Source organism: Aotus nancymaae, unplaced genomic scaffold (genome assembly GCF_030222135.1).
Source record: "Aotus nancymaae isolate 86718 unplaced genomic scaffold, 86718_ANA_hifiasm-v0.15.2.pri h1tg000012l, whole genome shotgun sequence".
NCBI classification, from domain to species: Eukaryota; Metazoa; Chordata; class Mammalia; order Primates; family Aotidae; genus Aotus; species Aotus nancymaae.
Genome location: NW_026988423.1, coordinates 30,861,685 through 30,875,182, shown reverse-complemented (window position 1 = coordinate 30,875,182; position 13,498 = coordinate 30,861,685). Strand labels below are relative to the sequence as shown.

Genomic DNA, 13,498 nt, shown 5'->3' with positions numbered 1-13,498 from the left:
ACACCTTCTCCCCTCCGTGGCTGACTCCTGGTGCCTGGCACACCACCTTGGATGGAGGGGAGGCTGAGCGGGGACAGCCCCTCCCCCCAGTCCCTCTCCAGGGGCCGTGCAGGGGAGGCTATGTGCAGAGAGGAGGGGCCTGCACAGCGCCCTAGGCCAGAACTCAGGAAACCAGGCAAGGAGGAAATACACACAGGCAGGCCAGGGACTGGGAAGGGATGCCACCCTGAGGCACTTGTCCCCACACCCACAGGACCCCCTGCTCTGCCCCTGCCACCTGCCTGGGAACCGCTGTCCAGCTAAGATGGCGCCCCTCCTCCAGCCGTCGCAGTGCATGGAAACGTGGGCTGGGGGTGCCAGGATCAGAAGGCACCTTGGATACCGCTGCCCGGCTCTCCAGGGTGCAGACGAGGCACGGAGGCCCAGAGGTGTTAAGGAGCCTTCCATGGGCATGCTTTGGCTCTGAGTTCCACTGAGACAAGCCCCGTGTTTTTCCAAGGAAACTTAACTAGGAATCTGTGGAGAAACTGACCCAAATTAATAAAATTCAAAAGTAGAGAGCCAATGAGCTGCCAAAGCAGCTTCCCTTTCTTAATGGAACTGAAACCTACAGACAGAGTCATCCAAGTCAAAGCAAGCTCAGCTGAGGCCCAGTCCCTTTTCTCAGTCTGACTGTCAAACCAACCCAGACACCTTGCGTTTCAATCCCTAAGTGTCCACCACTCCACATCTTCTTGGTCCCCTCCCTGTCACCCCTGCAGTTGTCCTGGCCACTAATTGGTAGGTAACGAGTGGCTTTGTGTGCAAGTCCTGGGTGGCAAAGGGGTGCACCAGCTTAACCAGCAACACTGCCAGCCAGGGTGCCAGGTTGGCCAGAGGGCAAATGGCTGCCCCCTCCCACACCCCTCAAAACCTCCTCCCAGCAGCATCTTCAGAGGCCAGGGTTTGAGGCCTTTCTCCTCTCTTTAAAGAAATACACAAGAGGCTTACAGCGCAGAACTGATACCTAGTTGTCCCCAGTCGCCCCCCTCCCACCACTGATGAATGCAGAGTAGTCTGGGGAGGGGCTCAGTCTTTAGAAGGAACTTTCCTGGCCTTTAAGACTGAACTGCTGGTCGGATGCGGTGGTTCATGCCTGCAAACCCAGCACTTTGGGAGGCTGAGGTGGACAGATCACCTGAGGCCAGGAGTTCGAGACCAGCCTGGCCAACATGGTGAAACCCCATATCTACTAAAAGTACAAAAATTAGCCGGGCATGGTGGCATGCACCTGTAATCCCAGCTACTTGGGAGGCTGAGGGAGGAGAATCACTTGAACCCAGGAGGTGGAGGGAGTGAACCGAGATTGTGCCACTGCACTCCAACCTGGGCGTCACAGCAAGACTCTGTCTCAACAAAAAGGATTGTGAACGGCTAGTGACCCCCTTCCCAGGTAACAACAGCAGCAAGCACCCAACAGGGCTGGGTGCCAGGCTCTGCTCCAAGGCCTCTGCCCACATTCACCCAGCTCAAGCCTGTAACAGCCCTCAGAGGGGCTGGTACCACTATCCCCATTCTACAGATAGAATAGAGGCAGTCAGTTGCTCAAAAGAAGAGATGGAGCCAGGACTCAGATCAGCAGCAGTCTGGGCTGTACCAAGCACGTGAGATTTGGAGGCTCTCACGTGTCGTGCAGTCAGTGGAGCTGGATGGGGTGGAAGTGGGGTGAGTGGGCAGGGGGGCAGTGAGAGGAGACCTGGATTGACCCTGGCTCTGCAGCTGCTGTGTGTCCTTGGCCAAATCACTTGACTCCTCTGGACCTCAGTGAGAGCCCCAAGCTCTCCCTGCCCCAGCATTCTCTAGTTCTATTCCTAATGGACCCCTCATGGCCCCAAATCATGTGCTCAGGCCCCACTTGCAGCTGTAGAAGGGCCAGGGCTGTCTGGAAGATCACCCCTGACTCCTTCCTTACCCTCCCTGTCCCTACCCTACTCGGCTTGGGCAGGAGACAGGCTGCAGAGTCTCAGCAGGGGTGAGGGCTTGACTGCCTGGTGTGTGGGCCTCTCTTGCCGGGAGGGGTGCAAGGTTGCTCAGAGGGCTGGCCTCAAAGGAGAAGCTGCAGACCTGGAGATGGCGGGAAAGGGGCCTCTCTCCTTAGATAGCCGGCAGTGGAGGAGCTGTAGCCCTGCTCCCTGGCCCCTGGACACCTGAGGGCCACAACTACTGATGCCCAGCAGGCCTGCAGGGAAGCCACTTAGACCTGGAAATGCTAAGAGCCAGGTGTCCTCTCTATTCACCTGAGAAAGGGAAGGGAAGGAGAGAACATACCGAATAAACAAGGGCAGTGATCATAGTCATTTTTCAAAAAAAGCCAGGGCCGATGACTCACCGGCCACTGTGTGATAGAGCATTCCTGCTTAATGCCAGAGAGAGCTCACCGTGCCAGCCTCACCCCTCATCTCCGGTCTTCCTGTCCCCTGGCCCTCCCTTCTCTGTGTCTACCTGCCTCACTCTCCTTCCTCTGCCCCTTACCCTAGTTCCCTCTGCCCTCTCCTCTACCCACCAAGCCCCCGTGTCTTCCACCCTGGTCTTTGCAGCCCCAGCTAGAGCTGACCCCTGTTGGACTCGGCCTATGCCTGCCCAGGCCCCACGGAGGCATTTCCCAGGAGGGGCCTCTGTGGCAGGGGCTGTGCCCGCAGGAACAGGGTGAGATCCTGAGGGGACCATGGGCCATTCCCCATCCCTCATCAGCTGTGTCCACTTCTCTCCCACAGAGTCTGTGCCGATGGCCGTCATCATCGGGGTGGCCGTAGGAGCTGGCGTGGCCTTTCTCGTCCTTATGGCAACCATCGTGGCCTTCTGCTGTGCCCGTTCCCAGAGAAGTACGGGAGGGAGATCCGGGATCTCAGGGAGGGGGACAGAGAAAAAGGCCAGGCTTAGGCTGCCCCGGAGAGCAAGTAAGCAGGAGTGCAATGAACAGGGGTCCTAACAGTGCTGTGAGCTCCTGGGGCAGGGAGTGGGTCTGATGCATCGGGGTATATGAGGCCGTGCCTGGCATGGCGTCTGGCAGAGTGGGCACTCGGCTGAGGTTGGCCTGAACTAGACTGAACTCCATCTGCAGGGCGGTCAGCCAGCATTTTGGATTGAACACATAGCTCTCTCCATCAGGAACTGTATAGAAAGATAGGGGGAAAAGTGGTTTGTGGTTTGATCCTTACTCTATGAGAGCTGCTAGTCCCTGTCTCTACAAAACATAAATAAATAAAAATTAAAGAACTGCTAGTCTAACCAGAAAAGCAGGTCACTCATGCAGCTGCGGGGTTGGGGGGGCGGTGTGGGGGGGAAGCATTAAATAAATTGCTTCGAGCAAACTTTTAAGAGGCTTCAGTGATTAGCAATAAAATTCTAGTGTTTGTGCACGCTTGAATAATTGTGTGTACCCAGGAGTTATGTGCGAGAGACTGGATGGCAGAAAAGAGGTGACGACAATGGAGACACAGTCTCCCGGTCCCACTTCTTCTGCCACATGGCCCTGGGCAAGCCGCAGCGATTCCAGGCCTCTGTTTCCTCGTTTGTAATGAGGATATGACTCTGATGACCCCATCCGGCCCTGACATTATATAAGTGTAATGCACGAAATGAATCACCGGAATGGGTCTGCTCCTCTGCCACTCGGCAGCCTGCTCACGTTTGAAGAAAGCTTTTCCCCCTGCGTTTTCTGCAGTCCAAGCTAAGCAGCCTTGGCTCTCATGACCAGTCTCACAATGATGTGGTCTCAGGACCTCCATCACCACCCTCTCAGTGGAAATTATAGGAGTGCATATATATTATATACAGAATTGTTTTTTGAGATAGGGTCTCTCTCTTTTGGCCAAGGGTGGAGTGCAGTGGCGCTATCTCAGCTCACTGCAACCTCCACCTCCCAGATTCAAGCGATTCTCGAGCCTCAGTCTCCTGAGTAGCTGGGATTACAGGCATGTGCCACCATGCCTGGCTGTTTTTTCAAATCTTTTGCAGAGACAGGATTTCACCATGTTGTCCAGGCTGCTCTTGAACTCCTGGCCTCAAGTGGTCTGCTCACCTCAGCCTCCCAAAATGCTGGGATTACAGGTGTGAGCCACTGTGCCTGGCTCCTCAAGAATTTCTTTTTTTTTGAGACAGACACTCACCCTGTCACCCAGGCTGGATTGCAGTGGCACAATCTCAGCTCACTGCAACCTCTACCTCCTGGGTTCAAGCGATTCTCGTGCCTTAGCCTCCCAAGTAGCTGGCATTATAGGCACGCGCCACCATGCCCAGCTAATTTTTGTGTTTTTAGTATCGACGGGGTTTCACCATGTTGGCCAGGCTGATCTCAAACTCCTGACCTCGTGATCTGCTCACCTTGGCCTCCCAAAGTGCTGGGATTAAAGGCACCTGGCCAGGAATTTTCTAACAGAGCTCTCCAACTAGAAACAGGCTGCCTCCTGCAAAAGTAGCAGTAAAGCTTCCATCACGGAGGAATGGACAGAGAAGCTGCCCACCGCCTCAGGGGTGTTTCTCTTTGGGTGGGGGTTGGCCATGGGCAACTTAAGGTCCTTTCCAACACTGAGATTTGTGGTTCTATGAATGGGGGGATGGGAGCCTGCCTGGTAGAGTAGGTGAAAGAAGACTTCTAGAAGGAGGTGAGAATTCAGTAGGATGAAAGGACCCAGCTCAGTAAAGTGGACAAATGGCTGAAGACGGTGCACGTGACCAGAGCCAAGCCGCCCATGAGGTCAGCCTCCTCTGAGGCCCAAACGCCCACAGCATCTCCATACAGAGGTTCTACTGGTGGGGGGCTGGTGAAGCTGCTGAGTTCAGGGGCTGGAGGGGAAACGCAGTGGGTGGCAGGGTGGGGGCAGGGGGCTGCAAGGGAGCTTGATATCTCAAAGGTAACAACTAAAGCTGTCATCCACACTTTACTGTTTTATGTCCAGATCTCAAAGGTGTTGTATCAGCCAAAAATGATATCCGAGTGGAAATTGTCCACAAGGAACCGGCCTCTGGTCGGGAGGCTGAGGAGCACTCCACCATTAAGCAGCTGATGGTAAGAATGCAGCTACGCCCCATCCCATCCCGTGACCCCATTCCCAGAAGGTCCTGGAACTAGAGGCTTCTCGATGACCTAGATGCTTCCAAAAAGCCTAGCACCAGTCAAGATGCCCCCCGCCCATCCCACAATAGGGGAGGCACACACTCTCAGCCAACAAATGTGATTGTGTGCCTGTATACTGTGCGTGTGTTCTGGGAGACTCCAAGACATCTAAGATGCAGTCCAGGCCGGGTGCAGTGGCTCACGCCTGTAATCCCAGCACTTTGGGAGACCAAGGTGGGTGGATCACCTGAGGTCAGGAGTTCGAGACCAGCCTGGCCAACGTGGTGAAATCCCATCTCTACTAAAAATACAAAAATTAGCTGGGTGTGGTGGCAGGTGCCTATAATCCCAGCTACTCAGGAAGCTGAGGCAGGAGAATTGCTTAAACCCAAGAAGCGGAGGTTGCAGTGAGCTGAGGTCGTGCCATTGCACTCCAGCCTGGTCGAGAGCGAGACTCTGTCTCAAAACAAAACAAAAAAGTCTAACCTTCAGAGAGCTTGGCTCTGCAGTAAGGAGAAAAGAAATATGCATAAATTGCCACAATATGTTTTTATATAACATATAATCCCACACACACACTCACATAGCTATTATATTCAATACATGTCCCTCTCCCTCATCCCCCGACCCCACCAAAACAAAGTCTGCAAGAAACACAGGTTCCTCCTTGGGGACTGGATTGCAAGTGCACTCATCACTTCTCCAGCAACATCAAGCCTGCGCCTCCTCTTCCAAATCCCCATTTACGGGCCATCATCTACCCAGGCGTCCAAGCAGAAACCTAAGCAACCATGCTAGAAGTTTCTGGTTGCCTTGGTTGTAACATGTCGGAGTGGAGGCAGCAGAGCAAGGAATAAAGAAGATGGGCTTCTCGGTGCCTGTGTCCTCATCCACGAAATGGGTCTGAAAGCCACAGTGTGCAGGGCTGTGGTGAGGGTGAAGTGGGCAAAACCCAGAAGGGCTTGAAGCCCATGGAACATGATAAGTGCTCAAGAAATATTAGCTGTTTATGTTGCTAGAGGCTGAGCAGCTGCTGCTGAATTAATCCCGGGGTCTTTGGAGCCTTACACAGGCCCTGGCAGAGGCTCACAGATGTTTACTGAATCAAACTCTCTTTTCCCTCAGCTATGCTTTCTCTCTCCAACTGATTTCCAGGTCCTGTCAATTCTGTTTCAAAAAGCGTCTCACATGTGTGCCTCACCTGTCCTCCACTGTCACTTTTTTTTTTTTTTGAGATGGAATTTCACTCTGTCACCCAGGCTGGAGTACAATGGCATGATCTCTGCTCACTGCAACCTCCGCCTCCTGGGTTCAAGCGATTCTCCTGCCTCAGCCTCCCAAGTAGCTGGGATTACAGGCATGTGCCACCACGCCTGGCTAATTTTGTATTTTTAGTAGAGACGGGGTTTCTCCATGTTGGTCAGGCTGGTCTCAAACTCCTGACCTCAGGTGATCCGCCGGTCTCTGCCTCCCAAAGTGCTGGGATTACAGGCATGAGCCACCGCACCTGGCCTCATCATTGCTCCCCTGGATGATTCTAGCAGCCTCCCCGTTGGTCTCAGCCTTCTAGTCTTTGCCTCTTTTCTCAATTCACCATTGAGAGCCTTGAAAAAGGAGTCCTTCTAAAATGCAAATCTGGTCCCATTACTTGCCCACGTAAAATCCCTCAGTGGCTCCTCATGTCTGCTGGACAAAGTCCATCTGCCTGGCATGTCAGCAGGGCTCTTCCATGCCAGGCAGCTGCAAACCTCTCCAGCTCCATCTTCTGGCCAAGCGCATCTGGCCTTCCAGACATGCCAAAGAGCTTGATTCCTGGCCTTCGAGTCTTTTACACTTCAAAGGCCTGTGCACCGCCTGTTCCCTCTACCTGCTAATTTTGTCTGTTGAATTTCACGTTCTCCTGTAACAATCAACTCCAAGATGTTCCAGGCTTGTCCTCCCCACCCCTGGCAGTGCTGTGTACCTTCTGCTCTCCCAAAACACACTGTATGTGCCTCCTTTATGGCGCATTCCCCCAATTCCATGTCAGCTTCCCCAGTTATCCCAGAGAGCCTCAAGGGCTAAAGGTTGTGTTTCTGAGTCACACTCATCTGTTTCCCCTGGGGTCTAACACACGGCCTTGTCAACACAGTAGAGTGTTTCATTTTACGAGGGAGAAAACCACAGCCTACATCTGAGGAGGGATGACGTGTCTATACTTAAGCTTCATCAGGTGTGTCCTTCATCCCGAATGGGACCTTGAATTCTCTCTCACTGGGACATTCTGTTTGCCTCAGACTGTCTCCGCATCCCCTAATCCAAACCCACAGGCAGGAGTGGGGGCGGCTCAGTAATCAGGTAGGAGCAGAAGGGACTTGCTGAGGGCTCTGGGCTAAGCCACTCCTTGAGGAGATCATCATTCTCCCATTCCCTTCACCTCCTGGCCCCAAGACAGCCCCATCAGCAAGGAGAGGCAGACCGAGAAGTTGAATCTGATGGGAAAGAAGGTCTCCAATCCAGATAGCGCCAGAGTATTTACTGGAAAAATGAACCAAGCAGCCTCCTTAGTGAGGAAGCAGCAGAGTGGCAGCACTTTGGCTGATTCCATGAGGCTCCAAAAAGAAACGAGGAAAGCAGGCTGCAAGGGAAAAGAAACATCCCGGCCCAGTGAGTCGGAGGGAACCTGCCCCATACCGTGCAACTAGCAGAGAGACACATGGCGAGCCTCTCGTGTATTACAGGTTAACCATCACTGTGGTTATTCAGATTAATTCATAAGTCCACTGTGTGTGGAGTATACTTTTTCTTTTTTCTTTTCTTTTTTTTAAAGATGGTGTTTCACTATGATGACCAGGCTGGTCTGGAACTCCTGACCTCAGGTGATCCACCCACCTCGGCCTCCCAAAGTGCTAGGATTACAGGCGTGAGCCACCACGCCTGGCTCACTTTTTCATCTTAAGTCTAATAATTATGTTTTCAGTAATTTAGAGCTAAGCCACTTTGCCCATTGATTCAACATACGTACCATTTGAAACAGCTCTATTGTACATCAGGCACTGTGCTAGCCATTGGCAAATCAAACAATTAAGAGACTCCATCCCAAAAGCATGCAAAGTCAGTGATCACAACATGCGAGGCACTGAACCGGACGAGGGGGGCCCAAAGACAAGCGGGAATCGAGCCTTGCCCTCAGGCTGTTTGGCATCCCTAAGGAAGAGAACGTCTCAAGAGAATAACAGGTGTGGCCCATGTCGCCAGCATCTCACAGGTGGTTATTCCTTGTGACTCCCTAAGGCCTGCACTAGGCCTGCACACTGTCCTAAGGAGCCCAGCCATGCCTAGTGGTTGATATTCTGAAATTATTTATCTACGAGTTCATCCCCTGATGAGCAGAGCTGTATCTTAACATACCTTAGTCTGTGGATCCCTGGTTCTTAGCAGAGTGCCTGGCTGGGATTTTACAGTAAACATTCAGTGAATGGAATTAAATCGGCCATGTGAGATCTCTGGTGATGCCCTCGCCCAAGCGAGGAAAGTGTGGCCTCAGATACGTGCCCCTCACCTCCCCTACCTGCCCCTCACCTCACCTACCCGCCCCTCACCTCACCTACCCACCCACCTCAACCGCTTCTCTGTCTCCTAGGATGGGGGTCCAGGATCTCATCCTGACTCTTTCAAACGGTCCAGGCAGTGAGGGGTGGTGGGGGTCATATAGGGCAATCTTGTGAGTTTACGATCCCACCTTTTCCTTGGGGGAAGTGAAGGTTTAGCCACCTCCTATCCACTGAGAAGCCTTTTTTGGGTTGCAGATGGACCGGGGTGAATTCCAGCAAGATTCAGTCCTGAAACAGCTGGAGGTTCTCAAAGAAGAGGAGAAGGAGTTTCAGAACCTAAAGGTAAGAAGGGCCCTGGGTTATAAGACACAGCCATGGAATCTGGTCTTTAGCTCTGATGGCCCAAGCCCCAAATCTATACAACAAATAACAGCAAGTAGGAGAGAAGGCAGGAGGCCAGCTTGGTGGCAGATGCCCGTGCTGCCTAAGGCACCTGCTCTCCCCACCCCAATGCTGAGGAGGCTGAGAGAGCTAAAACTGAGTCCCCCCAGTTCTCTTCCACAGCCTCCTCACATGTAGATTCAAAATGAACCATCCATGTTCTGGATAAAAACAAAGTCTGACTTTCAAATGACCTTGCATTTCCCTGACATAAACCCAGTCAAGAGCCTCTGCTTCCCTCCTTCGGCCCTCAGGCCTCACCCCTGCTGACCCTCCCCTCCTGGGGTCCTCAGTTCCCCTTCCACCATCTCCTGTTCAGTGTCCTTCTGCCCCTGCCCCTCCCCACAGCTGTTCAGCCCCCGAGTTTGCTCCCCACCGGGTTGCTCCCTTCCTCCTGTTTTCCCGCTTCCCTCCCCGCACAAGGGGACAGACTCAACCTGGGAACCCCCGCCACGCTCAGTGGAGGCTCCACCAGTGATGCTCCTCTTCCTCTTGCCCACCCAGGACCCCACCAATGGCTACTACAGTGTCAACACCTTCAAAGAGCACCACTCGACCCCGACCATCTCCCTCTCCAGCTGCCAGCCCGACCTGCGTCCTGCGGGCAAGCAGCGTGTGCCCACAGGCATGTCCTTCACCAACATCTACAGCACCCTGAGCGGCCAGGGCCGCCTCTACGACTACGGGCAGCGGTTTGTACTCGGCATGGGCAGCTCGTCCATCGAGCTTTGTGAGCGGGAGTTCCAGAGAGGCTCCCTCAGCGACAGCAGCTCCTTCCTGGACACGCAGTGTGACAGCAGTGTCAGCAGCAGCGGCAAGCAGGACGGCTACGTGCAGTTCGACAAGGCCAGCAAGGCTTCTGCCTCCTCTTCCCACCACTCCCAGTCCTCGTCCCAGAACTCTGACCCCAGTCGACCCCTGCAGCGGCGGATGCAGACTCACGTCTAAGGATCACACATCGAGGGTGGGGACAAGCCAGGGAAGAAGGCGGGGCACGTTCCAGTTGTCCAGGGACTAGGGGTACTTTGCAGAGGACCCCAGAACTGGCCACCTCCAGGACAGCCTCCCAGCACCTCTGCCACCACCTTCCTTCCAAGCTCTGATCAAGCACAAATCTGGGTTCACAGGTGCGGTGTGCCAGAGGCGGGAGGATGGGGAGATGGACAGAGGCTGGGGCCAACTGTGCTGTGCTCAGTGCTGGACGCCCGTGTCCCCAGCCCTTTCCTGGAGACCCCTCCACCACCTGCTCTGCCCACAGGCACAAGTGGCAGCTATAACTTCGCTTTCATGAAACTGCGATCCACTCTCTGGTCTCTCTGTGGGCTCTACCCCTCGTGACCACAAGCCCTACCTATCCCTGTGCCTGTGCTCCCATACAGCCCTGTGGAGAAGGGGATGACGTCTTCCCAGCACTGAGCTGCCCCAGAAACCCCGGCTCCCCACAGCTGCTCATAGCCCATGCCCTGAAGGCTGAGAAGCCAGAAATGGCCTTCACTAAAGGAGCCCCTGTCTTACCAGGCTGGCCAGCAGCCCATCCCCAATCTGTTTGGTGTTTTGTGTCCATACTCTTGCAGTTCTGTCCTTGGACTTGATGCCTCTGAACTCTGGGGTGGGACTGGCCCCGTCAGAGCCTGGTAAACTGGGGGGAGGGAGGGAGGCGGGAGCCTGTGCTGACAGACCACCTCGCCCGGCGTGCCCCTCCTGGGCTGTGCGACCCCAGCCTCCCCACCCACCACCTGCTTTGTGTACTCCTCCCTCCCCCTCAGCACAATCAGAGTTAAGATAAGAAGTGTGTGAGCTTCTCTGGTCAGGGTTCTCTGAACAGGTATAGAGAGAGTGCTTCCTGGGAGGTGTGACGTTTGAAGGGGCTGGAGGGTAGGTCTTTAAGATGGCGAGACTGGCCTTCTCAGCTGATAAACACAAGGAATGGTGATCTTGTCTTCAGTAAGGCTCCACGAGAAAAGAGGAAGTATATCTGCACCTCACCCCTCCTAGCCACCACCTGAGAATAAATGTTAGGGCCACTACTCCAACAAGTGTGTTCTGTTCTTTCGTTCCTACAGAGCGACAGGAAGAACCCAAGACCTCACAGAATGCATTGGGAACCCAAGGTTCTCTGCCCTCCTTTGATTCAATCTTCCTAGACAATGAAGGCAGTTGATAGCTCTGGTGGTGGTGGCAATAAAACCTACAGGCCTATTCCTCTCCTCTGTGGATGGACCCAATCCAGAGGATGTGGGGGGACTCATCAAGCACCTGACTCAGCCTAATATCGCTCAAAGGCAGAGTGGTCACACTAGACACTGTCCAGGCTGTTCTGGACCTTCCCTCTCAGCAATATTCTTCAGGGAAAGTTCCCTTCTCTAGACGTTCAGAGAACAAGGTCCCCTTGAAAGAGTCTAGACCACCAGGCACCCTGACACTTCAATATACAACTCATATAATGTTCTAAGAAGGGCCTCACTTGGGCGAAGCTTGATGTGGTCATGGCAGATGGGATAGGTAAACAGGGGCAAGTTACAGTGCTCATTGAGAGAGTGGGATTCAAATGGAACTTTAAAGAACCCAGACTGTCCCTAAGGTGGGTTGGGGTTCCTCATCACTTTTAAACGTTTCTTCTCCAAACTTCCCTGGCAGTCCTTGCCATATTTCCCAGACCTGGTTATCTTCCTTTGCAGCCCCCAATCCCGAGGGAGTAAAAACTGATCAGAAATATAAGTGCACGTCCACAACCCACATTCTGCTACTGGCACCATGCTGGCCTGGCACAGACATCAGGATGCTGGCCCCTGCCCTTTCTAGGCTAATCTCAGCAAGTTTTCTTTCTTTCCATATATGTTTTCCCTTGGCTGACAGAGAACAAGGATCCAAGACCATATGCAAAATGTCTTGGTGTGCTGGAATAAGGAAAAGATGACTTTAGAGGATCTGTCCATTTACTTCTCTTATTAATCCAAGTCTTCCCACCTTGAAGATCTTGGAGATGGGTAGGCCATCTACCTTTAGTCCTCAACACAGCTGACCCTGCCCCTTGTTCCTGCTACACACACATGCACACACACACACACACATGCACGCACACAGAGAGAGAGAGAGCACGCACTAATAGGGTGGAGGTGCCATTCTTCCATTCTTTCCTGGAAGCCAGTGTTATGACAGAAGAAAAAAGAATGGGGAAGGAACGAGTTCTGTAAAAAATGAGCCCTTCTTCCTGTGCCTTCGGCACTCCCAGGGTAAGAATGTGGACTGAGCAGAGCGCATGGGGAAGCCGCAAACACTGGGCTGCCTGGTGCCCAACCATCTGAGTGCCCTCCAGTGCACAATGCAGCAAAGAATTGCCCAAGGGATAGGAAGTCACAAGGATGATCTTTGTGAGAGACAAGAGCATGGAGGGGAACATGAGAGGGATGTGGGGGCTCTGGGGCATTGAGAAGAAGCCCGGACTGAGCTGTGTGCATCCCTCAGCTGTCTCCAGCACTTCTTACTTCTCACAAAGGAGTGGGGGTGCAGAAAAGCTGGTGAAGGGAGGTGCTAAAAAACAAAGGCAGTGGGAAGTCCCGAATTCCCCTACAGGTGATTTCACATTAAATACAATGAGTGCTCTACATTTGTAATTTTATTTAAGCCTCACAATTCTACAAAGTATCACCATTTTACAGATGTGGGTTGAGGCTTAAAGAAGCCAAAAAACTTGCCCAGGGTCAAGCGCTAACAGTGACAAACGGGATTTAAACACATGACGATGTTTCCGCCCTACAGTGAAAACTCCAGGCCACATTCATCCTAGAATGTGGATGGAAGTAGCTGATGGTAAAGGCCATCTGCTATATACACTCTGGGGCAGGCCAGCCGAGGACAAGCACAGCTCCATCAGGAAGGTGAGACTGGCATGCTCTGCCGTAAGTCCCCAAATGACCTGGAAAGACCACAACGCCCTGGGAAACAAAGCTGTTCTGTGTATCGAATCACCCCCACGTCTACCAAGGCCAGCATCCAGTCTTCCAATAGCTTTAGACTTCATTATTGGCTCAGAGTCCCTGGATGGGAGCCCAGTCTCTAATGCTCAGGTTCAAGATCAGTCTGCAAAGGCCAGGGCTATTTCCACCACCTCTTCAACTTTCACGGAATAGGAAGTACTTTCACGTGAAGAGCAAAAATCTCACATCGAATCCATTTCTGGTGAAACCTTTTTAAACAAAGTATATAAAACAAGAGGCCATGAAACCAACTTTAAGTTTCCAGAATGGAAAGGACCCAGGGAAAGGAAATAAACATGGTGCAGTCCTTGGGATACTTCTTAGAACAGGAGAAAGAAGCCAACCAAAATTCTGTTTCTCACTTCCTGGTTGGAGAGGAGTACATGCTGCTTGGGGCCACAAGGTGTATACACACACACATACACACACAAGGTATACACACACACACGTAT

At 52.9% G+C, this 13,498-nt stretch overlaps 1 protein-coding gene across 2 annotated transcripts in view; it reads left to right on the top strand.

Annotated features, from left to right (window-relative positions):
- KIRREL3 (kirre like nephrin family adhesion molecule 3) overlaps window positions 1-11,096 on the top strand; it is a 565,117-nt gene extending 554,021 nt beyond the window's left edge. For both annotated transcript variants that reach the window (XM_012470132.3, XM_012470130.3), the window contains 4 exons: window positions 2,754-2,861; window positions 4,938-5,047; window positions 8,884-8,970; window positions 9,574-11,096. In XM_012470132.3, coding sequence (XP_012325555.1) covers window positions 2,754-2,861; window positions 4,938-5,047; window positions 8,884-8,970; window positions 9,574-10,017 — 749 coding nt within the window. In that variant the 3' untranslated portion in view covers window positions 10,018-11,096. The remainder of the gene's footprint in view (window positions 1-2,753; window positions 2,862-4,937; window positions 5,048-8,883; window positions 8,971-9,573) is intronic.
- The last annotated feature ends 2,402 nt before the right edge of the window (window positions 11,097-13,498 follow it).